Below are 24,450 nucleotides of genomic sequence, written 5' to 3'. Positions count from 1 at the left end.
GGCAGCCCTGCAGGCAGGGCAACCCAAGGACCTTCCAGTCGGTGCCCACCGTGCCTGGGAGCGGAGGCTCTGCTGCCCGCCGGGGCTTCCGCTCGGTTTTATCAATGGAAAGATTTTGAGGCTCCAATCATTTGTCCCTGGGATGGGCGGTTGAGGTAGAGGCCCTGGGCCACACAGCAAGCTCCTTGGGCGGTGGCTTCCTGCAGACCAGAGACCACACCAGTGGCTGGGAGACCCCGTGGCTCAGGGGGTGCAGCCTTGGACCCCTTCTTCCAGTGGGCCTTGCCCTCCCCTGGACCCATCTCTGCTTCCTTGCCCTCTTTGAACAGAAGCCCAAATTTGACAGTGAGCTAGGTGGGCTTGGGGTCCAGGAAGGAGCCTGAGCCCAGCACTGCTGGCCCCCTGCTGCAACTCCAGTCCGTGAGCTTCCCTCACGGCACCGCTCCGCCAGCCGGGTCACCCGAGCACGCCGCAGCTGCAGGCTCCAGCGTTTCTTTTCCTCTCGTTGTCCAGGGGGTGAGCAGCAGGGGCGGGGACAGGAGCCAGGGCTCTGCAGGGCTGGGCTGCCCAGCCGGAGAAGCGGGGTCCTTGACGTTCCTCCACCCGATGAGTTGTGGGAGGAATGAGAGAAGACGGGGGAAAGTGGTCTGTGTCCAGAAAAGAACATTTAAATAATGTGTGTGCATGTGCTCAGCTTCACGGTGAGGACCACAGACTTTGGAGCCGAATCAGGACTCGAACCTCAGCTCCAGCACAGAATAACTCTGAAGTTCACAAGCCTGACCAGGTCATTTGTCTCCAGGAGGGACCTGCGTTTAAAACATGCCCTCTCTTTTTTCCTTAGTGTCGGAGACTGCATGGTGGGGAGGGTGTGTCACAGCCATAAATAAACGGGTCTGTTGTGAATGTGGAAAGCTTGGGAATCCCTGGCTAGAACCAGCCCCTCCAAAGGGAAGGAGAGGCGTTGGGTGGGAGCTGCCAGCCCTAATCCCACGTGACTTCCAGGCTGGGCTCCTCCCAGTGGGCCCTGCCCTCCCCTGACACCAGAGCCTGCACTCCTGAGTGTCCAGCAGCACGCCAGGCTGAGCCCCTTCGGCCTTTTCTTAGGTCTCTCACTACGTGGAAATTCCCAAGACTTTTGTTCCTGGGCCCTGCCACCTAAAGTGTTACCTATGATTTAGCTTCAGAGTCCTGCTGATGAGTTTGAATTGTATTCTCTCTGCCCATGATGATTAAGACTCTGTGAATCATCGTCTTCCGGCAAACAAGAAGCTCTCCGTGTGTAATCAGAGGTGGCATGTACTTGCAGCAGGTGTGCTGCCTGTCTGTGCCCTGCGCCAGTGGCAGGCCTCACTAATCAACTGCTCTTCCCTCCAGATCTGGTGTTGTACTGTGAGGCCTTCTTGACCACCTACAGGACCTTCATCACCCCTGAGGAGCTCATCAAGAAGCTGCAGTACAGATATCCTTGCCTGTGCCTCAGCCCGGGCGCCACACCTCTCACTGCACAGAGCCTCCTGGAGCCGGGAGAGGGGCCTTCGTGCCCACACAGCCCTCGCGCAGGGAGCTGCGGGCAGGAGTGATGGAGGTGCTCAGCCCAGCTCCGCCGTGGCCCAGCTTTGGGACCTCAGGCAAGGCTTCTCTGAGCCTCGTTCCTCGTCTGTAAAAGGGCTGAGTGACGTTATAGGAAGTGCCTGGGACACAGGGTGCTGCCGTATGGCAGTTGTGATCACTGGGTGATTCTGGGAAAGAACTAGAAAGAACTGGCCCACACTGAGAGGGGGGGAGTGTGTGGGCCTCTGCGGAGACCCAGGGCACTGGCACCTGCAGCTTTGCGGAGCTGAGCCCCAGGGCATTAGGGGTGATGGGTACGAAGTGCGCAGGGTTTGAGGGAATCAGGACTCCAGAGAACAACCTCAGGGGCAGGCACGGCCACTCCCCCAGATGGCAGACCCAGCAGTGGACGGAACTCCACGTCCAGAGCACAGTCGCCTCCTGCCCCTCGACCACATCTACCCCACGGGCTCACCCTTTCAGATACGACTCCCCACAGCAGTGGCCAAGGAAGATCCCGAGGCCTGGACGGACACACTTCCATTGCGTCTTTCTCGGGTCCAAACCTGCCCATCCTGCCAAGGCTGAGGAGCTGGTGTTCCAGCCCAGGGTCCCTGCTCTCAGCGTCCTCCTGCGTCACAGCCCGTGACTGCCATCTGCTGGACAGCCGCTGTCCCTTGGGGCAGAAGTCCTGAGTCCTCCCAGCTCTCCCACCCCCTCCCGTGTGCCCGAGCCTCCTCTGCCTCCTGCCCTCCTCTATCCCCTGGCCCCCCCCCTCGGGGCCCTGGTCCCTCAGAACTGGACGGCCCCCATGTGCAGAGACTTCGTTCCCTCCCGCCTCACGCCTTCAGTGGCTCAGCGGCCTGGGTGAGCGAATGATAGTAACTCACACTTGCTGACAACGTCCTGGTGTCGGTTATGATGCTGAGCGATTGCATGGGTGATCTCGCTCTGCTATACCATTTTATACACACGTCACTACCATTTGTTATGCGGCACCATGATATTATTTCCTGCTGTGTAATTAAGGAAACTGAAGTTCAGAGAGGTTATGTGACCCGTCTGGCAGCGTGGAGGGAGAGTGCCCCCCAGGCCTCTCTGACTCGGCACCTCAGCATCTGCCCTGCTTGGCGCTTCAGGCATGTTAACGGACGTGTTGCAGCGTTGAGATCCTGGGCGCAGCTGGCCAGTGGGTCCTGTGTGCTGCCGGCCCTCGGCGCCATCCCTGGTGCACGGCTTCTTCCTGAGAGCAGGCGGTATGGAGCCGTAGAAGCGTCTGGAGGCTTGGTGAACACGAGGGCAGCGAGAAGTCGTGACCCTCAAGGTGGAACCCACGGCCTCAGGGAGGAAGTAGCCAGGTGTTTGAAGGGTAGATGTGCAGGCAGCCTCTGAAGCTGTGGAAGGGTGATGGGAACTCGTGACGAGAGCAGAGGGAGACCCCTGTGGGGGGCTGTGCGCCTTCCCCAAGGACCCGGGGATTTTAGGGCAAGTGCTTTCTGACCACCTTTCTCTGCCTGAGCTCAGCGATGCAGCCTTCAGCGTTTCAGCGGTCACAGGAAGCTTGGGTTGATCCCAACAGAGAGGCAAGCCTGGGAGCGCAGGGAGACGGTTCTGCAGGCAGGAGAGGATGGTGGTTGAGAACAGTCCTTGGGGTCAGAGAGGTCTGGGCTGAACCTCACTTTGCAGCTCCGCCACCCCGCACAGGTCCTCTGCCCTCCCCATGCCCTTGTTCCCAGGGTTCGCTCAGGGAAGGGGGGCTGGAGGAGGGCAGCCCTCCCACTCACTTCCCCGTCCCTACCTGTGAGGACGGTTGTTTCTTTAACCTGCGCCCACGTACGAGAAGTTCTCTCCTTTTGCTGACACATTCAAGAAGCGCGTCAGCAAGAACACATTCTTCGTGCTGGTACGGGTGGTGGACGAGCTCTGGTGAGTCCTTCTGCCCGGGGGATGGTGGCCGGGGGTACCCAGCAGGCCGTGGGCATCTCGGGGTCCCCGCCGGGGCACAGGCTTCCCTGCAGAGATCTGGGCCTCCTGTCACATTTCACTTGCATCTCCTGGGCCCTGTGTCCACAGAGCCCTGCCCAAGGCCCTGGACAGGGCTCACTCCTGCCTGCTTTAACATGACCCCTGGGGAGAATGGCTTGTCCCCTCAGACCTGCCCTGGCCCGGCCCAGCCCTGATTTCCTTGTGGGGGCCATCCCTCTGGCATGTGGCTTAGACCTTGGCTGCCCTCCTCATCTTTCCACGGTCCCCTGACTGAGTGGCACTTGCCATTTCCAGTCATTTAACAAACACAATGCACAAGGTCCCTTTCCTAGGTCTAGAGAGCCCTTGGTAAGGAAGCCACCCAGGCCCCGCCCTCAAGGTGTTTACCTTCTGCTGGGGGGTGGCCTTAGTGATTACGGGGTGGGGCTGTGAAATAGTGCGTGTTTATAGAATACTGTGCAGGGGCGTCCTAGGGCTGTCTGGTCTGTGGAGCCCAGACCTCGTCGTGATTCATCACCCCCGTGGGATCAGGAGCTCCCCTGGGGCAGGATTTGTCTCCATAGCCCAGGCCGCAGCATGGTCCCTGGTGCTTATCCAGTGCCAGCGACCATCTGCTGAGAGAATGGCAGTTATTTGTTACCAGTGGGACCACTCCTGGCACTCTGTAGGATGCAGACAGCCATCCCAAGACCTTCTCTGGCTCTCTACCCACGAGAGGTTTCCCAGCTCTGCTGGTGGGTGTCTCAGGTGTCTTGAGGGGGTTCTGGACCCGGTGGCAGCAGCCCTCTTCTTATGCTTGCGTCCCTGCCCCTCACCACATGGCCCTTGGCCCTTCAGCCTAGTGGAGTTGACGGAGGAGATCTTGAAGCTGCTGATGGAGCTGGTCTTCCGCCTGGTGTGCAGCGGGGAGCTCAGTCTGGCCCGTGTGCTCCGGAAGAACATCCTGGACAAGGCAGAGCAGAGGAGGCTGCTCAGGTGTGCCGACTCCGACCAGCCCCTGGCGGCCAGGGGCGTGGCAGCCAGGTGCGCCGCCCGCCGTCGTCCCGGGCTCCTCCGGGCCCTGCCTCTGCCGAGGGCCGTACCGGCAGCCGTGGCTCCATTCCGTTTCCTTCAGTGCCCCCCTCCCCGCCCCCGGCCTCACCGCCTCACCTCCCGGTCCTGCCCGGGCCCTGTGGCGAGGTGCCTCAGGGACAGCCCAGGGGTTCCCCCGGGGCTGGGCCTCTTCTCCAGGGTTACGTTGTATGACTGATCACCGCTTTAGTAGGAAGTGGGGCAGCAGGGCGTGTAGGGGCTTACCAGGACAGGGGACAGGAATGCCTTTCAGGCTGTGGTCAGCAGTTCATTCTCTTCCCGGCGCTAACGTGGCAACTTAATTCTAGCCGCCCCCTGTGCCACCCTGCCCGTTGCGAGCACCTGTGTGTAGGTTCCACGGGCCCTCTCCCGAGGCCGCGGAGGCTTGTTGATTTATCGCCTCTGTGTTGGTGTCTCGGCTCCATCACGTGGCACCGTCTTTGTTCCCACTGGGCCCTGAAGTGGGGTCGGGCTGAGCGTCCTCAGGCAGCTGGGCGCGCGAGTGGAGCCACCGAGCCTGCCGGGCGGAGGCAGGGAGGAAGGCAGGCCCCGGGGTCCCAGGGAGACGAGTGCAGGCTGGCCCTGACCCGCCCCGCTGCGTGGCCTCCGTGCTGCTGTGAAGCAAGTCGTGTTCCCTCAGCTCTGAGGCCTGAAGTGCGGCCCCCACCCAGCCGCCGCCGTCCCGTCCACTGACCACTCATCTTGTGCCTCTGTCTTCCAGGCCCGGGACCTTGCATGACTTTCACAGCCATGAGATAGCCGAGCAGCTGACACTGCTAGATGCCGAGCTCTTTTATAAGATAGAGGTATGGGCACGTGTGGGGCTGGGGGAGGGCTGTGCCCGGCCCCGGTGAGTGCTGCTGCTTGTCGCCGAGTGAGAGAAGCCACCGCGTCACAGCAGAGCCAGAGGGCCCAGGCTCTATCCGGTCTACCTGCTTTTTCAGATTCCTGAGGTTTTGCTTTGGGCAAAAGAGCAGAACGAGGAGAAGAGCCCCAACTTGACCCAGTTCACGGAGCACTTCAACAACATGTCCTACTGGTAAGAAGGGGCCTCAGTGCAAAGCACTTCTGGATGGGGGCCTGTGTGTCCTTCGCAGAGAGCGCCCACGGCAAGGAGAAAGAGGTGCCCTTTCATTCCTCCCAGCTCTGTCTGGGGCCCTGTGGGCATTCGTTGTGAACCAGAGACAGGACAAGGGCAGGGACAGGACAGGGCGTCCTTGCACGTTGGAAGGGGCCACCTGGGGGGCGGGTTGAGGAGGACTCAGCCGGGATTTATTAGTAATGTCTGTCTGCCATCGCTGGCGGCAGAGGAGCAGGTGTTAAACTTGCCATCCTGCACTGGCCGTTGCCAGCCTCCCCACTGCCAGGTGGCCTCAGGACTGAGCCTCACACTGACTCTGCCTGAAAGAGAAGTAGAGCAAAGGAGTGGCTGTATTAACACTTTTATTTAGCCTTCAATTCTTAAAGCAAAGTGAAGCCCAAAAGTGCATTTATGTTGTAACATACAGCAGAACTGTTGACGCTGAAAGATGCAACTCAAGGGTGTCCACGGCCTCTCGGCCTCAGTAGAGGATGGTTGGGTGTGGCGGCCAAGCAGTCTCATACTGACCCCCGGACACACACGATCCATCCCCACCACCAGGGAAACGTCTGTTTTTTAAGTGCTCTAAGGACTGCTCTTTGGAGGAGAATTGGGTCCTCTCCCCCTTGCGCTGCTTCTCTCTGCACCACAGGGAGCGCTTCACTCGTCAGCAACACGTGCTCAGCATAGCAGCCCGGCAGAGGACGAGGTGGTTTCCAGGGCAGACAAGCCGTGCAGCCCTGAGCACGGCCTCCAGCCCCGCCCCTTGCTGGGCCCGGGGGCTCCAGACACCCCCCTGGGGCCTGCCTAGGAGGGGATGCGGGTGGAGCCCCTTCAGAGCCCCGGTGCTCAAGGTGGACTCGGTGCCGGTGCCCTTTAATGGGTCAGAAGAGGGGCACGTCCTCTGGGTGATGGGCGGTGGCCCCTGTGAAAGCACAGGGGGTCGAGGCCACCGTGAGGTCCTCGTGCAAGGCTGGCCTTTGGCTTTGGTTGCTGCTAAGTTTCTGAGAGGTGCCCTCCCTCGTGGCCAGCAAGGTGGCCTCTTAGCCCACACGCCCACTCGTCTCTGAGCTAATCGTGAGGCCGCTCACTGAGCGTTTCCAGCCGCCGTGGTGCTCAGGGTCAGCGCTCGCCGGGAGCGCGTCCATCTGCACAGTCAGAGGTCCCAGCCACTGGATCTCTCTGTGGCCTCTTACCTACCCCTGGGATGCCACGAGCTCCTTCAGAGCAGAGACAGGGGTACACCTGGTGCCTCATGAGCCCGGGGCACTCCGTAGGCACGGGCTTCTGGCCACCTGGTGCAGGTGTCCCCGTCCCATTGCCACCAGGGCCAGCCAGAGGCCTGAAGACAGACGGGTCAGCTCAACTGTCTCTTTCTCCCCTTGGTCCGTGCAGGGTCCGGTCAATCATCATGTTACAGGAAAAGGCCCAAGACAGGGAACGGCTGCTCTTGAAGTTCATCAAGATCATGAAGGTAACTGTGGGCACCCTCCCCAGAGCCTGCCACAGGAGCCCCTGCCTGCCCACCCACCCGCCCATCCCTGCCCCCACCCTCTCTCTGCAGCACTTAAGGAAGCTGAACAACTTCAACTCCTACCTGGCCATCCTCTCAGCGCTGGACTCGGCCCCCATCCGCAGGCTGGAGTGGCAGAAGCAGACCTCAGAGGTGGGCAGCTAGGAGGGCAGCCGGGAGGGCAGTTGTGGGACGCGAGGCCCGGCTGTGGTGGGACGTGTTCTGCCCCGCTCTGCCCTAGTTTCCTGTCTCTAATCTCCAGTCACTGGGCCCTGCGGGGCTTGGTGTTAGCGAGTGCCGGGGTTGTCACACCACGTCACGTCCTGCTGCCTGTACCGCAGAACCGTGCCTGGGTCCCAGCTTCACCTTCTGCTTCCTGCCCTCGACCCAGGCTTCTAGAGGGGCTCCTTTGGGTACGGGCCGCACTAGGCATTGGGATGTACTCTGAACAGGCTAGACCCGTTATTAGGTGGAGCTCTTCAGGGCAGGTACTACAGGGAGAAGGATGGGGATGGGGTGCTGAGCAAGCATGTGAACGAGGAGTCTGGGCCAGCCTGGGGGTCAGGGAGGCCCCCTAAGGAGGTGTCGACCACACCATGACCCGAATAGGAGCTTCCTGGGAAGGGAGGGGAGTTCCCATCAGAGGGGACAGAGGCCAGCGTGGCCACATCACTGGGGAGAATGGCTCTGCATCACAGGGGTCTTGGGGGACCTGGCAAGGAATTGGACCTTTATCTTTGTGTGGGTGCTGTTCTTGGAAAAGAGACAAAGCCCACAGGGCTGAGTGTCGCCTGGGCTACCTGGGGGTCGTCTCATGGGGCAACATAAAGGGACAGTTAGTTATGAGACAGTGGTGTATGGAGAAATGGGACATTCACACCAGCTGCTCCAGAAACACATAACAGGCCCTGAGGAGGCAGGGAAGGCTTCCTGGAGGAGGTGACACATCAAGGCGAGAGGCACATAACAGGCAAAGGGGCAGGACAGGCAAAAACCCCACCCACGCTGCGTGCAGGAGCAGCGAGCTCACCCGCCATCCCTGGTGGACTCTGCCTTGAGGGCAGTGAGGTGCGAAGGCAGGCTGGGGGCCGGGAGTGACATGGTCCAGTGTGTGCTTTTGAGGTTCAGGCGGGCTGCAGCGCTGAGCACAGCCAAGCAGGAGCCCAGCTTGAGGTCCAGCACACGAGGCGCTGGCTGCTCAGAGACGCGGTTCTTTGTCGGCACCGCGGCCCCATGGGCCACTTACCCACGGAAGGCCTGGCCTGCCTGCGGCTGGGGCAGGGCGGGGTCTGGCTCTGGGTTGGTGGGGGGGGGGGGGGCTCGGTGCCCCAGCGTTGACGCCGTGCTCAGGAACTGTGCCTCCCTCCTGCCAGGGCCTGGCAGAGTACTGCACGCTGATCGACAGCTCGTCCTCCTTCCGCGCCTACCGGGCCGCCCTCTCGGAGGTGGAGCCGCCGTGCATCCCGTACCTGTGAGTACAGCCTCCCAGCTGGGTTTGCCCCTCGCGTGCTCCGGGGAAGGTACAGTGGGCCCCCGTGGAGAAGCCCTCCCTTAAAGGGTTCCAACCCAGACGTTTGTGCTTCTATTTGAACTTTAAAAATAAAACATGTGCCTTGTTAAACAATTTCAGTGAAAGCGGGGTCCAGTGAAAATGGTTCAGTCCCCCCCACCCAGTCCTGCTCCTCCTCCTTTCTTCCCCCATCGGCCAGTGGGCTTGTTGAGGCGCACGTGTGGACAGCCGTGCAGCACCTCTCCTCCCCCGCCAGCGGCAGCGTGCTATAGTCCCGCTGTCCTCAAGCTTAGCTGCACGTCACAACCACCAGAGGGCCCTCCGGCCACCCCAGGAACCCTGAGAGTACTTGGCGTGAGGCAGCTCAGGGAGCGTTTCCCCAAGTGTGGGCCACGGACTAAATAGGTATCTCGCCAAAAAGAATCCCATGTCACGTAAGCTTGGGAAATAACAGAAAAAACTGAAGCTAAACAGTTTTGTGCGGGACTCACCGGACCCCTTAATATGCTAGTGGACGGTGGGAATCTCCGAGAGAGACAGGAGACAGCGCTGTCCCGGGCTGAGTGTGCGGCGGCACGCCCCTGGCCTCCACGCTCCGAAGTGTAGATCTTGCAGCCGACGGCCCTGCCGTGCTTCCTAGCCTTCCTACCCCGGCCGAGCACAACACCCTTCCCCAGCCGGGCTGCTTGGGTGGGCGTGGCTGTGCCCCTCGGGCTGGGCTCTCCCTGTGCAAGAACCGCCCCCACTCGCCACGGGGCTTCGCGCCCTGTTTGATGACAGCGTGTGACCCCCACCCCGCCACTCAAGTTCAGGGTGGTGTCATTCTTTCCTGTTCATCTGTTACTTGTACCGGAGCTCTGCTGAGCCGGGACGGTTGTTGAAGAGGCTCCGTAGCAAGTGGGCCTGAGCCCACTTTCCGGAGACCAGAACCTGAGTCAGGAATTCGCACCTCCCCTCCCCGCAGACGCGCTTGTGGGTTTGGCAGCTGCTCGGGCTCCGGCTCGCCCATCAACCGACTACCTGCCAGGTCACCCTCCAGAGTCTAACCTGCTTCTCCGTCCTTCCAGGGGGCTCATCCTGCAGGACCTCACCTTCGTTCACCTGGGAAACCCAGACTATATTGACGGGAAGGTGAATTTTTCCAAACGGTGGCAGCAGTTCAACATCCTGGACAGCATGCGGTGCTTCCAGCAGGCGTGAGTGCTGCCGCCCTGAGGGACCGGGCGGGCGGGGTGCACTGAGCAGAGACCCACGGGGATCCAACAGCTTCCAGCGTGGCACAGGGCCTGCACCCAGAGCTGGCCGCCAGCTTGTCCTCCGCGAGCCCTGGCCCTCCTGACTGCAGCGCAGTGGGGTCTCCCTGGGACCTCGTGCAGAGGGGAGCCCTCGCACAGAGCAGAGCACAGCTCTGGGGTGCAGCTCACGCTCTGAGTGCCAGCGTCACACGTGGGCGCCCCTGCCCCGTGGGTCTGCTGGGGCGGCACATGTGGCACCTCCAAGGGGTCTTGGGGCTGTTTGGCCCACACTGGCTCTCACTGGCCACCCTCCTCCCTCTACCAGGCATTATGACATCCGGAGAAACGACGACATCATAAACTTCTTCAACGACTTCAGTGACCACCTGGCCGAGGAGGCACTATGGGAACTCTCTCTGAAAATCAAACCCAGGAACATAACACGGAGGAAAACAGACCGGGAAGAGAAGACCTAGGAGCAGGTGCCGCAAGCGAGGAGAACTCGAGAGGCTCAGAGGGCCGCTCCGAGGCCGGAAGGGACTTTGGACCTGTTACGTGGCGGTGGCACGTGTCCTGGCCTCAGAGCCGCCGGGCCCATCCAGGCCGCTGCTGTGCCGGGCAGGCGTCCGGAGCCGCACCAGCTTCCTGTCCCTCCTCCGCAGGAGCAGACCCCCGGCCCGGGGGGGCCGGCGGGCGGTCTCACTGCTGATTTGTGACCTGGGGGTTGGGTTTGGTTTTGGTTTCTGCTTTCGCTCTGTCTTCCGCTCTCCCTCTCTCCCCTCCCCCCAAGCCCGGGAGCAGCGCAGGGACTTCAGCAGCAGCCCAGGAATGGTGGGAATCTTCTGAATCGCCTGAAATGACAGATGAGTAGAGGCCCAAGGACCCTCGGGGCGGGGCTGCTCTCCCCGTGACCTTCAGTTGGGTGGGCAGAAAGTAGAGGAGACCCGGGGAAGACTCCTTTCACTTTCCATGTCCTACTTTTTAAGTGGAGGATGGTGTGAGCTTCTCACCTAGCCCAGAAGGGTACAGCAGGTGGCCTTTCAGCAGCCCTGGGGCTGGTGCTCCCGTCGCGGTACTGGCCCGCCCTTGCTGGGTCACGAGCAGCAGCCGTGGCTGTCATGTTTTCGCCCCTTCACTTCCTCCGCCCCGTCCCACCGGCCCTCCCCATCCTCTGGCACCGTGGGAGCTGGGAAGCAGCAGCTGGAAAGGAAGGACTTGACCATCCAAGAAACACACTTTATCTGAGCTGGGGCAAGTAGCTCTTGGTGAGTTAATCCAGAGAGAGGGGAGAGGGGAGGGGCATTTCTGTCGGGGGGAGGGCCGGCAGCCCCCTCCTCTGTCGCTTGCCGTGTGCCTTAAACTCCATCTCCTATCCGTCCCGCCCTGCGGGCTCCCCTCCTCCCTTGCGCTGAGCCTGGTGGGCCCAAAGGGGCTCCTCTTTGCTCATCAGACCTTCTGCCAGCCTGACCGGCTCTCAAGTGGGAAGGACAGGGTGTCCCTGCGAGGCCAGGGGCCTGGCGCAGAGGCGCCCCCTGGGGTTGGCGGCCACGGCTCACCTGCCACACGGCAGCGAGGCGCAGCGTCTTCAGGAGCAGGTGCTCTTTCCATCCTCCTCCTTCAGAACCACTCCCGCTGCTGAGGTTGACAATCTGAGGTGAGGTCTGCAGGGGCTTTCCACACCCACTGGCCTCCGTGCCAGCCAGACGTGGGCCTGCGGGCAGGCTGCCATCAGAATCCGGACGGCTGCCCCCAGGCCGCCCGCCTCCTGTTTTGTTCGTTTTACATAATTGAGAGCTCACTTCTCCTGGGTTTGGGACTTGGGCAGGCGAACACCAGGCTCAACCCGGGCTTAGCCCAGTTTAAACAGAACAAAAGAAAAGTAGAAAGCAACATCTGTTAACTGTTTAAAGAAACAGCCACGTCACTTTGAGTCCTTCATGGGTCTTTGAACAGCTTTTATCGAGAAGCTGTTTGTCCTGTGCACAGAGGGGAGGAATCTGTGAAATGTCAGTTACGACCCCTCAGGCAGCGATCCTGCGGCAGCGGGCGGAACGTGTCACTTTATTATTTAAAAAGAGTGTGTGTATAGAGTCGCTGGTTATGAACAATATTGTGTGTGGGGTTGGGTTTTAGTTTGTTCCCGCTTTTTTAAGTCCTCTCATTTCAGTCTTTCCCTCCTTCCCACCTTCCTCCTGGCCTGGCCCTGCTCTGCTGCTGCCGCTGTGTGCAGCCGCTGTGTGCTCAGGGCCCACGGGCTGTGTGGACTGCGGTTCCCTGGGGCCTCCCTCCATAGGCGGGCAGCTGCCGACGCCGCGCTTCGGGCTCAACGTCCCAGCCGCGAGCTGGACGGGGCTCGGGGGCTTCACCGTCCCTCAATTCAGAACAGACCCTGCACCCACACCTCCCCTCCTTGCTGGGAGCCCTGGCTCTGAGCCGAGGCACTGGGCAGGCAGTGCAGGTGGACAAGGGGCCGGCGTGGCCAGGTGACCCTGCATGAAGACAGCAGGGGCAATGTGTGTTTTAACTTATTGGCTGACAGGCTTCCCCACCTTGACCTCATTGAGACATTCTGGCTCTGGGAGTTGCCAGCCTGGCTGTGGTTTGTCTGTCTCAGGGGCCAGATCAGGTGTACGAATCAGTCTTTACGACAAAGACACCCTCGGGAGGATTCGTTCCCTGCAGAGGCAGTTCTCACCTGCAGGTGTGGGTGGATCAGGGCAAGGGCAGGCACGCGCCAGGGCTGAATTAAACCCCGATTCTGAGCAGCGCCTCCCTCCCACGGCCCCACGCCTCCCCAGTGTTACATTGTAATATATCCCCGACTAACCTGGCTGATGGTGGCATCTTCCTGCAGACATTTCAAACCTGTAACTTTTATATGAAAGGAAAATAAACAGATGAAAGCTGTGGCCACCTGTGTACCACATGCCGCGTGTGTCAAAGTGACAACTGAGCTGTCTCCTTTCTGTGACCTCCTCGTGGGCTGGGCACCTGGCAGGTGCAGGGGGTGTTGGGGGGGGGGGTCTTTTGTCCCCATCTCTGTGGTCCCTTCTCTGTTCCCCAGTTTCTCCATCTGGAAGTGGGGGTAATGACAGCTCTACCTTATACAGTCTGTGAAGGCTCAGCAAGTTATACCTGGAACAGTATCTGGTGAGCTGTCACCACTATTGTTACTTAGCATATATTGAGTACCAAGCACTTTGCAGGCAGCTTTACCTCACTGAATCCTCTTAATTTAAAAATCATACAAGTGAAATACTACAACTATAATAAGTACTACAAAGAAGAGGTACTTAACATTAAAGAAATTAAGTTGGATTTGAAATCCACTCACAAACATCAGGTCCAGACGGGCTTAACAGCTAATTTATGCTAAACAAACAGGTAGCTTCAGTCTTAGGCGAATACCCCTGAGAACAGAAGAAGGGAAACACTTCTCAACTTGTTTTATGAGTGGAATACAACCTTGACACCAAATCCAGACAAGGACAAGAAAGAAAATTATAGGCAAAATTAATTACTGATGCAAAAATTATAATCTTAGCAACCCCAAACCAGTGATGATAACGTAAAAATCAAGACTCCCCATTGGGCACATCCTCAAATGCAAAGATGGAGTGATGATAGTACTTGATTCCTTTTCTTAGACCCTTATTTGGGCATTCCCATCTGGTACACCTTTCCTTCCTGGGGAACTGAGAACAGGTGTGCCACCTCCATGTGCACTTTCTCCACCATGGCATACTTAGATTCCAGGTGTTTGTTGAGATGGCAGAGCCCTAACTGGAGGGAACCCAGTCAGGGACTACTCCCACTGTTCCACACTGGGCTTTACACGAATGAAAAATGAATTTGGGCTTACTAATAAGCTGCTGAGATTTCAGGGCTTGTAAGTTTTCACAAAGTGGCCTAGCCTCTCCTGAATAAACTACATTAACAGATTAAAGGAAGAACACCATATAATCACCTCAGCAGTCAGAAAGACCACTGTTAAAAAATTAAAACACCCATTCATAATTTTAATTTAAAAAATAACTAACAGTCTTAGGTAAGTAGAAATCAGAAACTTCCTTAATCTAATAAATGTTACTTTCTAAAATCCTATGCAAACGTTATATTTAATGGTGAAATATTTAAAGAAGTTCCTTTAAAATAGAACAAGGTAAGGATCCCACTGTCACCTTGTCTTTCATTGTTGTACTGGAGATACTAGCCAGTGCAACAAGAAAAGAAAATTAAGAGATTAGTAAGAAAATCACAGTAGTTGACAACAAACTACTAGAAAACATAATTCTTAAAATATCCAGTTTATACTAACATCATAATTCTTAAGGTACTAGGAATAAACCCAATAAGAGATGTATAAGACCTTATAGGAAAAAGGGTAATCTAGCAAGAGAACATAACACTTGTAAATATTTACGCACCCAAATAGGAGTAACCTAAATATACGAAGCAAATAGTAACAGACTTAAAGGGAGAATAAACAGCAATACAGTAATAGTAGGGAACTTTATACCCCACTTACATCAATGGATAGATCATCCAGACAGAAAATCAATAAGCAAACAATGGCCTTAAACACATTAGACCAGATGGACTTAAAGATACATACAGAGCATTCCATCCAAAAGCAACAGAATACATTCTTCTAAGAGCACATGGAACATGCTCCAGCATAAGTAACATGTTAGGCCACAGGTCGTTGTAAATGTACAAAGATTGAAATCATATCAAGCATCTTTGCCAGTCACAATGGTGACTAGCAATGAAACTAGAAATTACAAGAAAATGGGAAGATCCAAAAATAGATGGAGATTAAACAATATACTACTGAGCAACTAATAGGTCAAAGAAGAAAATAAAAAATACATTAAGACAAATGAAAATGGAAATACAACATATCAAAACTTACGGGATGCAGCAAGAGCAGTTCTAAAAGGGAAATTCATAATAATAAACACCTAAATCAAGAAATAAAAAGCTCAAATAAACATTCTAACTTTAAATTTCAAGGAACTAGAACAAATGAAACCCAAAGTTAGTAGAAGGAAGGAAATAAAAGATTAGAGTGGAAATAAAATACAGACTAAAAAGACAATAGAAAAGATCAAGGAAAGAGCTGGTTCTTTGAAAAGATAAACAAAATGGACAAACCTTTAGCTAAGCTCACCAAGAAAAAAAGAGAGTACTCAAAATCAGAAATGAAAGAGGAGCTATTACAACTGATACCACAAAACTACAGAGGCTCCTAAGAGACTTCTGTGAACAATTATATGTCAACAAATCTGACAACCTAGAAGACACAGATAAAAACCTAGAAGACACAGATAAATACCTAGACACATACAACCTACCAACACTGAATCATGAAAAAAATCTGAACAGACCGATTACTAGTAAGGAGATTGAATCAGTAATCAAAAACCTCTCAACAAACAAAAGTCTGGGACCAGATGGCCTCACTGGTGAATTCTACCAAACATTCAAAGAAGAAGTAATATCAGTTCTTCTCAAACTCTTCCAAAAACTAGAAGAGGAGGGAACACTTCCAAACTCATTTTTTTTTTAAAAACAAGGCCAGCATTACCCTGTCACCAAAAACACATGAGAATGCCACAAGAAAAGAAAACTACAGGCCAGTATCCCTGAGGAACATAGATGCAAAATACCTCAACAAAAAATATTAGCAAACAAAATTCAACAATACACTAAAAGGATCATACAGCATTAGCAAGTTGGATCTACTCCAGAGATGCAAGGATGGGTCAACATCTGCAAATCAATGTGATACATCACATTAACAAAATGAAGGATAAATACCAAAAGACCATCTCAATAGATATTGTAAAAGCATTTGATAAAATTCAACATCATTTATGATAAAAATTTCACAACAAAATGGGTATAGAGAGAACATACCTCAACATAATAAAAGTCATATATGACAAGCCCACAGCTAACATCATAGTGGTTAAAAGCTGAAAGCTTTTCCTTAAAGATCAGAACAAGACAGACACTGGAATTAAATTAATTAATTAATTAATTAATTAATTCCCTGGCAGTCCAGTGGTTAGGACTCAGTGTTTTCACTGCTGTGGCAGGGGTTTAATCCTTGGTCAGGGAACTAAGATCCCGCAAGCCGCACAGCGCAGCTGAAAAAAAACAGATCAGGACAAGACAAGGATGCCCACTGTCACAACTTTTATTCAACATAAGTATTAGAAATCCTAGCCAGAGCAGTTAGGCAAGAAAAAGAAACAAAAGGCATTCAAATTGAAAAGGAAGATATAAAACTATTTGTAGATGACATGATATTATATATAGACAACACTTGACTCCATCAAAAACTGTTAGAACTAATAAACAAATTCAGTAAAGTTGCAGAATGCAAAATCGATGTACAAAAATGTTATGTATCTATACACTAATAGTGAATTATAAGAAATTAAGGGACTTCCCTGGTGGCGCAGTGGGTAAGCATCCGCCTGCCAATGCAGGGGACATGGGTTCAATCCCTGGTCCCGGAAGATCCCACATGCTGTGGAGCAACTAAGCCTGTGCAACACAACTACTCTAGAGCCCGCGAGCCACAACTACTGAGCCCGTGTGCCACAACTACTGAAGCCTGCATGCCTGGACCCTGTGCTCTGCAACAAGAGAAGCCACCGCAATGAGAAGCCCACGCACTGCAACGAAGAGTAGCCCCCACTCGCTGCAGCTAGAGAAAGCCCACGCGCAGCAACGAAGACCCAACACAGCCAAAAATTAATGAATTTTTAAAAAAAGAAAACCATCTCACTTATAATATACAATTTACAATTGCATCAAAAAGAAGAGAATGCCTAGGAATAAATTTAACCAAGGAGGTGAATGACCTGTACACTAAAAATTTTAAGACATTAGAGAAACTGAAGAAGACAAATAAATGGAAAGATATTCTGTGCTCATGGATTGGAAAAACTAATGTTAAAATGTCCATACTACCCAAAGCAATCTACAGATTCAATGCAATTCCTATCAAAATTCCAATGGCATTTTACACAGAAATAGGAGAAACAATCCTAAGATTTGTGTGGAACCACAAAAGACCTTGAATAGCCAAAGCAACCTTGAGAGAGAAGAACAAAGCTGGAGCCATCATGCTCCCTGGTATCAAACTATATTACAAAGCTATAGTAATCAAAACAGTATGGTATTGGCATAAAAACAGACACATAGATCAACGGAACAGAAGAGAGACCCCAGAAGTAGATCAACACATATATCATCAAGTTATGGCAAAGGAGCCAAGAATACACAATGGGGAAAGGACAGTCTCTTCAATAAATGGTGTTGGGAAAACCACTATCTTACACCATACCCAAAAAATTAACTCAAAATGGACTAAAGACTTGAATGTAAGACCTGAAACCATAAAACTCCTGAAAGAAAACACAGGCAGAAAGCTCTCTGACATCAGTCTTGACAACGATTTTTTAGATTTGAAGCCAAAAGCAAAGGCAACAAAAGCAAAACAATACAAGTTGGGACTACAACAAAGTAAAGTTTCTGCACACAAAAGAAACCATCAACAAAATGAATTGACAACCTATCAAATGGGAGAAAATATCTGCAAATCATATACCTAATAAGGGGTTGATATCCAAAATACATGAAAAAACTCATACAACTCAATAGCAAAAAAAAAAATACTTTTCGAAAATGGGCAGGAGATCTGAACATTTTTCTAATGAAGACATACAGATGGCCAACAGATACATGAAAAGATGCTTAACATCACTCATCATCAGGGAAATGCAAATCAAAACCACAATGAGATATCACCCCACACCTGTTAGAATGGCTATCATCAAAATGAAAAGAAATAACAAGTATTGATGAGGAGGTGGAAAAAAGGGAATCCTTGTGCACTGTTGGTGGGAATGTAAATTGGTGCGGCTACTATGGAAAACAGTATGGAGATTCCTGAAAAAATTAAAAATAGAACTACTGTATGAACCATTGATTCTACTTCTAGGTATTTATCTGAAGGAAACAAAAACACAAACTTAAAAAGCTATATGTAAGTGGTGCTGGGAAAACTGGACGCTACGTGTAAAAGAATGAAATTAGAACACTCCCTAACACCATACACAAAAATAAACTCAGAATGGATTAAAGACCTAAATGTAAGCCCAGACACTATAAAACTCTTATAGGAAAACATAGGCAGAACACTCTTTGACAAAAATCACAGCAACATCTTTTTTGACCCATCTCCTAGAGTAATGAAAATTTAAACAAATGGGACCTAGTTAAACTTAAAAGCTTTTGCATAGCAAAGGAAACCATAAACAAGACGAAAAGACAACCCTCAGAATGGGAGAAAATATTTGCAAACGAAGCAACTGACAAAGGGTTAATCTCCAAAATATACGAGCAGCTCATACAGCTCAATATCAACAAAACAACCAACCAAATCAAAAAATGGGCAGAAGACCTAAATAGACATTTCCCCAAAGAAGACATACAGATTGCCAACAAACATATGAAAAGATGCTCAACATCACTAATTATTAGAGAAATGCAAATCAAAACTACGATGAGGTATCACCTTGCACCAGTCAGAATGGCCATCATCAAAAAATCTACCAAGAGTAAATACCAGAGAAAAGGGAACCTTCATACACTGCTGGTGGGAATGTAAATTGATACAGTCACTACGGAAAACAGTCTGGAGGTTCCTTAAAAAACTAAAAATAGAACTACCATATGACCCAGCAATCCCACTACTGGGCATATATACCCAGAGAAAACCATAATTCAAAAAAACACATGCGGGCTTCCCTGGTGGCGCAGTGGTTGAGAATCTGCCTGCCAATGCAGGGGACACGGGTTCGAGCCCTGGTCTGGGAAGATCCCACATGCCGCGGAGCAACAGGGCCCGTGAGCCACAATTACTGAGCCTGCGCGTCTGGAGCCTGTGCTCCGCCAAAAAGAGAGGCCGCGATAGTGAGAGGCCCGCGCACCGCGATGAAGAGTGGCCCCCGCTTGCCACAACTAGAGAAAGCCCTGGCACAGAAACGAAGACCCAACACAGCCATAAATAAACCCAAAGTTTAAAAAAAAAAAACACATGCACCCCAATGTTCACTGCAGCATTATTTACAGTAGCCAGGACATGGAAGCAACCTAAATGTTCATTGATAGAGGAATGGATAAAGAAGATGTGGTACATACATACAATGGAATATTACTCAGCCATAAAAAGGAATGAAATTGGGTCATTTGTAGAGACGTGGATGGACCTAGAGACTGTCATACAGAGTGAAGTAAGTCAGAAAGAGAAAAGCAAATATCGTATAATAACACATATATGTGGAATCTAGAAAAATGGTATAGATGATCTTATTTGCAAAGCAGAAGTAGAGACACAGACGTCAAGAACAAATGTATGGATACCAAGGGGGAAAGGGGTGGGGTGGGAGGAATTGGGAGACTGGGATTGACACATATACATTATTGATACTATGCATGAAATAGACAACTGATGGGGACATACTGTGTAGCACAGGGAGCTCTACCTAATGCACTGTGGTGACCTAAATGGGAGGGAAGTCCAAAAGGGAGGGGATATCTGTATGTGTATGGCTGATTCACTTTGTTGTGCAGTGGAGGCTAATACAACATTGTAAAGCAACCATACTCCAAAAAAAATTAATTTAAAAAATTTTTTAATTTTAAAAAGCTATATGTGGGCGTAGGAGGGGTTATGAAAGCAGATACATTTTTATCTTTCTATAACAACAAACAAAAAAAGCTATATGCACCCCAATGTTCATGGCAGCATTATTTACTACAGCTAAGCCATGAAAGCAACCTAAGAGTCCACCAATGGATGAATGGATAAAGATGTGGCATAGATATACACAAGAGAACATTATTCAGCCAGAAAAAAATGAAATTTTGCCATTTGCAACAGCAAAGATGATCCTGAGGGCATTATGCTACGAGAAATAAGCCAAAGAAAGACAAATACCATATGGTCTCACTTATATGTGGAATCTGGAGAAAAAAAAAAAAATACGACCCAGTTCATAGGTATAGAGAACAGACTGGTGGTTGCCTGAGGTAGGAGAGGTGGGCGAAATGGGTGAAGGGGGTCAAAAGGTATAGATTCTCAGTTATACAATAAGTCATGGGGGTGTCATGTACAGCTCAGTCACTCTGGTTAGTAATACTGCATTGCATATTGGAAAGTTGCTCGTAGGGTAGATATTAAAAGTTGTCATCACAAGAAAAAAAATTTTTGTAACTACGTGATGATGGATGTTAACTTGGTTTATTGTGGTGATCAATTCGCAATATATATAAACATCAATCGTTACATCTTACACCTGAAACTAATACTATATGTCAATTATGCCTCAGTAAAATTATATATTTTTTTAAATGAAAAATTAAGGTTTCATTTAAAAATAATAAAGACCTTAATAGTTGAGAGATACACATATTCATGGGTAGGAAGATTAAGTTTCTTAAAGATGTCAGTTATCCCCCATATTAATGTATATATTTCAAAACTATTCCAAAGAAAGTCCCAACAGGATTTTATATGGTTCTTGACAAGTTTATTCTAAAAACGTTTAAGAAGGAATTTTCCACTTCTGGGAATGGCACACTAGGTAATTCAGACCAGCCATCCTGCTAGGAAAGCTATACCAAGTATTTTTAAATCCCTGCCTGAATTCATCAGAGAGAGGGCAGGTGAAGGAAGAATTACTGGGCCAAGATTCAGGAGGAGACAGAAATCCCGGGAGGAAGCCTGACATTTGGGGTCACATTCCTGCCAATTCCAGAAGAGGTGTCTGAGAAGCTCAGCAGCACTTCTGAGAAGAGGGAGGTTTAAAAAAGAAAAAAGTCCAGAATTCATATTTTGAGACCCCAAAGGAGATACCTTCCAGCTGTGTGACTACGAGTACACCAGCCCTCACAGCCCTGTACCAAACCAGCTTCAGTCTGGATTCCTAGCCCCCAGGCGCCTGCCAGGAGCAAATGCAAAGCCTCACTGGAGGAGGTTGACATCATCCTAGGCCTCAATATATTTAATTTTTCATATACAACAAAAGATAACCAGGAACACAAGGGGACAAAGAAGCATGAACAGAAGAAGACCAGAAACAATGGACAGAATCAGACCTGCAGGGGCTGGGATTCTGGAGTTACCAGATGTAGTTGTGAAAGCTCAACACATACTCTGTCTAGGTGTAAGAGAGGACTGAGAATTTCAGCAAGTAATTGGAAAATAGAGGGAAAACGGAAATTCTAGAACCAAAAAATGCATTAACTGATATAAGGAACTCAGTGAATGTGTTTAACAAAATTGGGACTTCCCTGGTGGTCCAGTGGTAAAGACTCCGCCTTGCAATGCAAGGGACGCGGGTTTGATCCCTGGCCGGGGAACTAAGATCCCACGTGCCGCGGGGCAACTAAGCCCACGCGCCACAACTACTGAGCTCGCGCACCTCAACTAGAGCCCGCGTGCCGCAAACTCTAGAGCCCACGCGGCCCGGAGCCTGCACGCCACAGCCAGAGAGGGAAAACACGTGCGCCACAACTAGGGAGACGCCCATGCTCCACAATGAAGAGCCTGCGTGCCAACGAAGATCCCACATGCCTCAACTAAGACCTGATGCAGCCAAAAATAAAATAAATAAATAATACATCTTTAAAAAAACAGAATTAGTGAACTGGAGATAGATTAGGAGCTAGGGGTGGAATGAAGCCTGAAGAGAGAAAAGTGTGGACAAAACACAAGGCAGGAAGAGATAGGATGAGAAGCCTAACCGGAGTAGCAACAGAAAAGGAAAAAACAAAGTAGAAGCAACATTCATGGCGGTATTATTCACAATAGCCAAAAAGTGGAAATAATCCAGATGTCCACCAACCGGTCAAAGGATGAACAAAACATTTCCATACAATGGAACACCAGTTAGCACTGAAAAGGAATGAACTGACACACAACATGGATGAACCTCAAAAACATGGGTATGAAGGATGCCAGATGCAAAAGACGGTGTATTTCCTGCTTCTTTTTAAATGAAATGTACAGAGAAAGCAAATCTAGAGGCGGAGAGCAGACCAGTGGTTGCCTGCGAGTGGAAACAGACTGCAGGTGGCATGAGGGATCTTTTGGGGTGATGGAATTGTTTAAAAACTGGTTCATGGCGATAGTTACACAACTTTGTAAATGTACTAAATTTAACGTTATACTCAGAATGATATGTAGATCACACCCTCAGTAAAGCTGTTTATAAAGAAGTTTCCAAAACTGATCGTGCCGGTTATCAGTTTCTCATTCCTCATGTCCACGTCTCCCGTTTATCTGCTGCTCTGCAGGGAGCATTTCCCGTGTGCGGGGAGCGCAGGGTTTTGTCCCTGGAGGGGTCCTGCAGCAGGCGCCGGCTCCAGGCGTGGAGACCGCATTTTTCTTCTCACTCTGACCGCAGGGCTACTAGAGGCATGTGTTGGGAGGAATCCAGTGCATTCTGCCCCAGCCACGCCCTCTACCCACACCTTGCTGTCTTCTCGGCAAGCCTGCAGCCCAGCCTGACCTGCTCATCCTCTCACTGTGGCCCTCAGGCCTTGTGCCACCCTGTACGCATGCCCACCTGCCAGCCCCGGCTCACCCAGCTCTGAACCAGCTGTGTCCTGGGTGACCCAGTGTGTTTCTCAGCACGCCCAGTGGACTGACCACACCTTCTGCAACGAGCTCCGAATCCCAGCATGGGGACTTGGGCCCTCCTGAGAGCTGCTTTCCTCGGGTATTCACCTTCACCCTTGGGTAACTTTAGCACTCCCTCTACACCCTCATAGTCGCTCTTCTCTCACAGTTAATAATTATATTAATCTTTCTCTGTTCAAATTACTCCATAGTTTATGCCTTCTGATTGGTCCTTGACTGAAAAACATCAAGCCCTAAATTCAAGAAGCCTTATGAATCCCAAGCAGGATAATTAAAAAGAAATACAGTGGTCCCTCAGTATCCTCACAGGGGATTGGTTCCAAGACCCACTTTGGATACCAAAATCCACCGAAGTTCAGGTCCCAGAGTCAGCCCTCTGTACCCACGGAGTCAGCACCAGAGTCAACCTCAAATCTTAAACAGTATGTGACCCCGCAGCTGGTTGGGCCCACAGATAGGGAGGGCTGACTGTACACATCTAAGCACAGCGTGGTTAACCTTCGGAAAGACAAAGACAAAAAGAACATCTTTAAGCAGACAGAGAAGGAAAAAAAAAAGGACACATTACCTTCAAAGGTAACAGTGAATGAGACTCCCCAGTAGAAGCACCTTTGGGAGAGAAGTCGATGGAATACCTTCAGTACTGAAAGAAAATCACCAGCCACACTTCTATACTCACTCTAAATCTCTTTCATGAATGAAGGTAAAAATCACGGTATTGTCAGACAAACAGAAACAGAATTCATCACAAGCAGACCTACACCAAGACAAGACTGAACAGTGTTTTCAGGCCAAAGGGAAATAATCCCAAATGGAAAGTGAGACATGCAGGAGAGAAGGAAAAAGCCACAAAAAACAGTCAACATGTGGGTAAACCTAAATGAGCATGAACTGTATAAATAATAATCGTGTCCCATGGAGGCTTAAAATATGGAGAATTAAAATACCAACCAACAGTGTGTGATTCAGGAAGAAGACACATGGAGTTAGAGTATTCTCGAATTAGTTCTTGAATTGTCTAGAAAGGAGAAAAAGTACTAGGCTTTCAGAAGTCAAGAATGCAAGTGTGTAGTCTCTAGGGCACCACTATAGAGTGAAAGAATGCATAACTGCCAAGCCAATAGAGAAAAGATATAAGGTACACTCATCAAAAAGATTTAACAATTTCTAAATATGTATGCATCTAACTACATAGCCTCAAAATATCTAAAGCAAGGGCCGACATGGAGAAATGGACAAATCCGAGATGCTAATGGGAAGTTTTAACACACCCCTCTGAGGAACACTGTAAGAAATGACTAATCTTACGCAGCACTTCCAAAAAGAAAATGAGAATCCCTTCCCAACTCTTGTAATGAGACCAACATAACCCTGCTACCAAAACCATAAGCAAAAATGAAAATTACAAATCAATTTCACTTATGAACACAGATGCCAAAAACCCTAAACAAAATAGCCACAATCTTCGATACAGAAAAAGGATAATACATCATGATCAAGATGGGTTTGTTCCACGAATGAAAAGTTACTTTAACATTTGAAAATCGACATTAAGTCACCATATTAACAGAATTAGATAATTTTCTCAGTGGATATGTGAAAGTAATTTAACAAAATTCAATATCCATGCATGATTTTTAAAAACTCTTAGCAGGGCTTCCCTCGTGGCACAGTGGTTAAGAATCTGCCTGCCAATGCAGGGGACACAGGTTCGAGCCCTGGTCCAGGAAGATCCCACATGCCGCGGAGCAACTAAGCCCGTGGGCCACAGCT

General features: G+C 51.0%; 1 protein-coding gene and 1 long non-coding RNA gene across 11 annotated transcripts in view; one reads left to right on the top strand and one right to left on the bottom strand.

Moving 5' to 3' along the window:
* RAPGEF1 (Rap guanine nucleotide exchange factor 1) overlaps nucleotides 1-12,861 on the top strand; it is a 140,696-nt gene extending 127,835 nt beyond the window's left edge. For all 10 annotated transcript variants that reach the window (XM_057547863.1, XM_057547861.1, XM_057547859.1 and 7 more), the window contains 10 exons: nucleotides 1,378-1,462; nucleotides 3,388-3,480; nucleotides 4,378-4,563; nucleotides 5,333-5,417; nucleotides 5,556-5,650; nucleotides 7,088-7,166; nucleotides 7,257-7,358; nucleotides 8,579-8,676; nucleotides 9,783-9,911; nucleotides 10,276-12,861. In XM_057547863.1, the coding sequence (XP_057403846.1) occupies nucleotides 1,378-1,462; nucleotides 3,388-3,480; nucleotides 4,378-4,563; nucleotides 5,333-5,417; nucleotides 5,556-5,650; nucleotides 7,088-7,166; nucleotides 7,257-7,358; nucleotides 8,579-8,676; nucleotides 9,783-9,911; nucleotides 10,276-10,426 (1,103 nt within the window). In that variant the 3' untranslated portion in view covers nucleotides 10,427-12,861. The remainder of the gene's footprint in view (nucleotides 1-1,377; nucleotides 1,463-3,387; nucleotides 3,481-4,377; nucleotides 4,564-5,332; nucleotides 5,418-5,555; nucleotides 5,651-7,087; nucleotides 7,167-7,256; nucleotides 7,359-8,578; nucleotides 8,677-9,782; nucleotides 9,912-10,275) is intronic.
* On the bottom strand, nucleotides 2,866-3,442 carry LOC103016581 (uncharacterized). The gene is made up of 3 exons (XR_452186.2): nucleotides 3,353-3,442; nucleotides 3,059-3,165; nucleotides 2,866-2,948 (listed from the first exon to the last, which is right to left on the bottom strand). It is a non-coding gene; the product is annotated as an uncharacterized LOC103016581 (long non-coding RNA).
* Nucleotides 12,862-24,450: the final 11,589 nt, after the last annotated feature.

The sequence above is a fragment of the Balaenoptera acutorostrata genome, chromosome 6, assembly GCF_949987535.1.
Source record: "Balaenoptera acutorostrata chromosome 6, mBalAcu1.1, whole genome shotgun sequence".
NCBI classification, from domain to species: domain Eukaryota; kingdom Metazoa; phylum Chordata; class Mammalia; order Artiodactyla; family Balaenopteridae; genus Balaenoptera; species Balaenoptera acutorostrata.
Note: the sequence above shows the minus strand (reverse complement) of the source record. Positions and strands in the feature narration are given on the sequence as shown.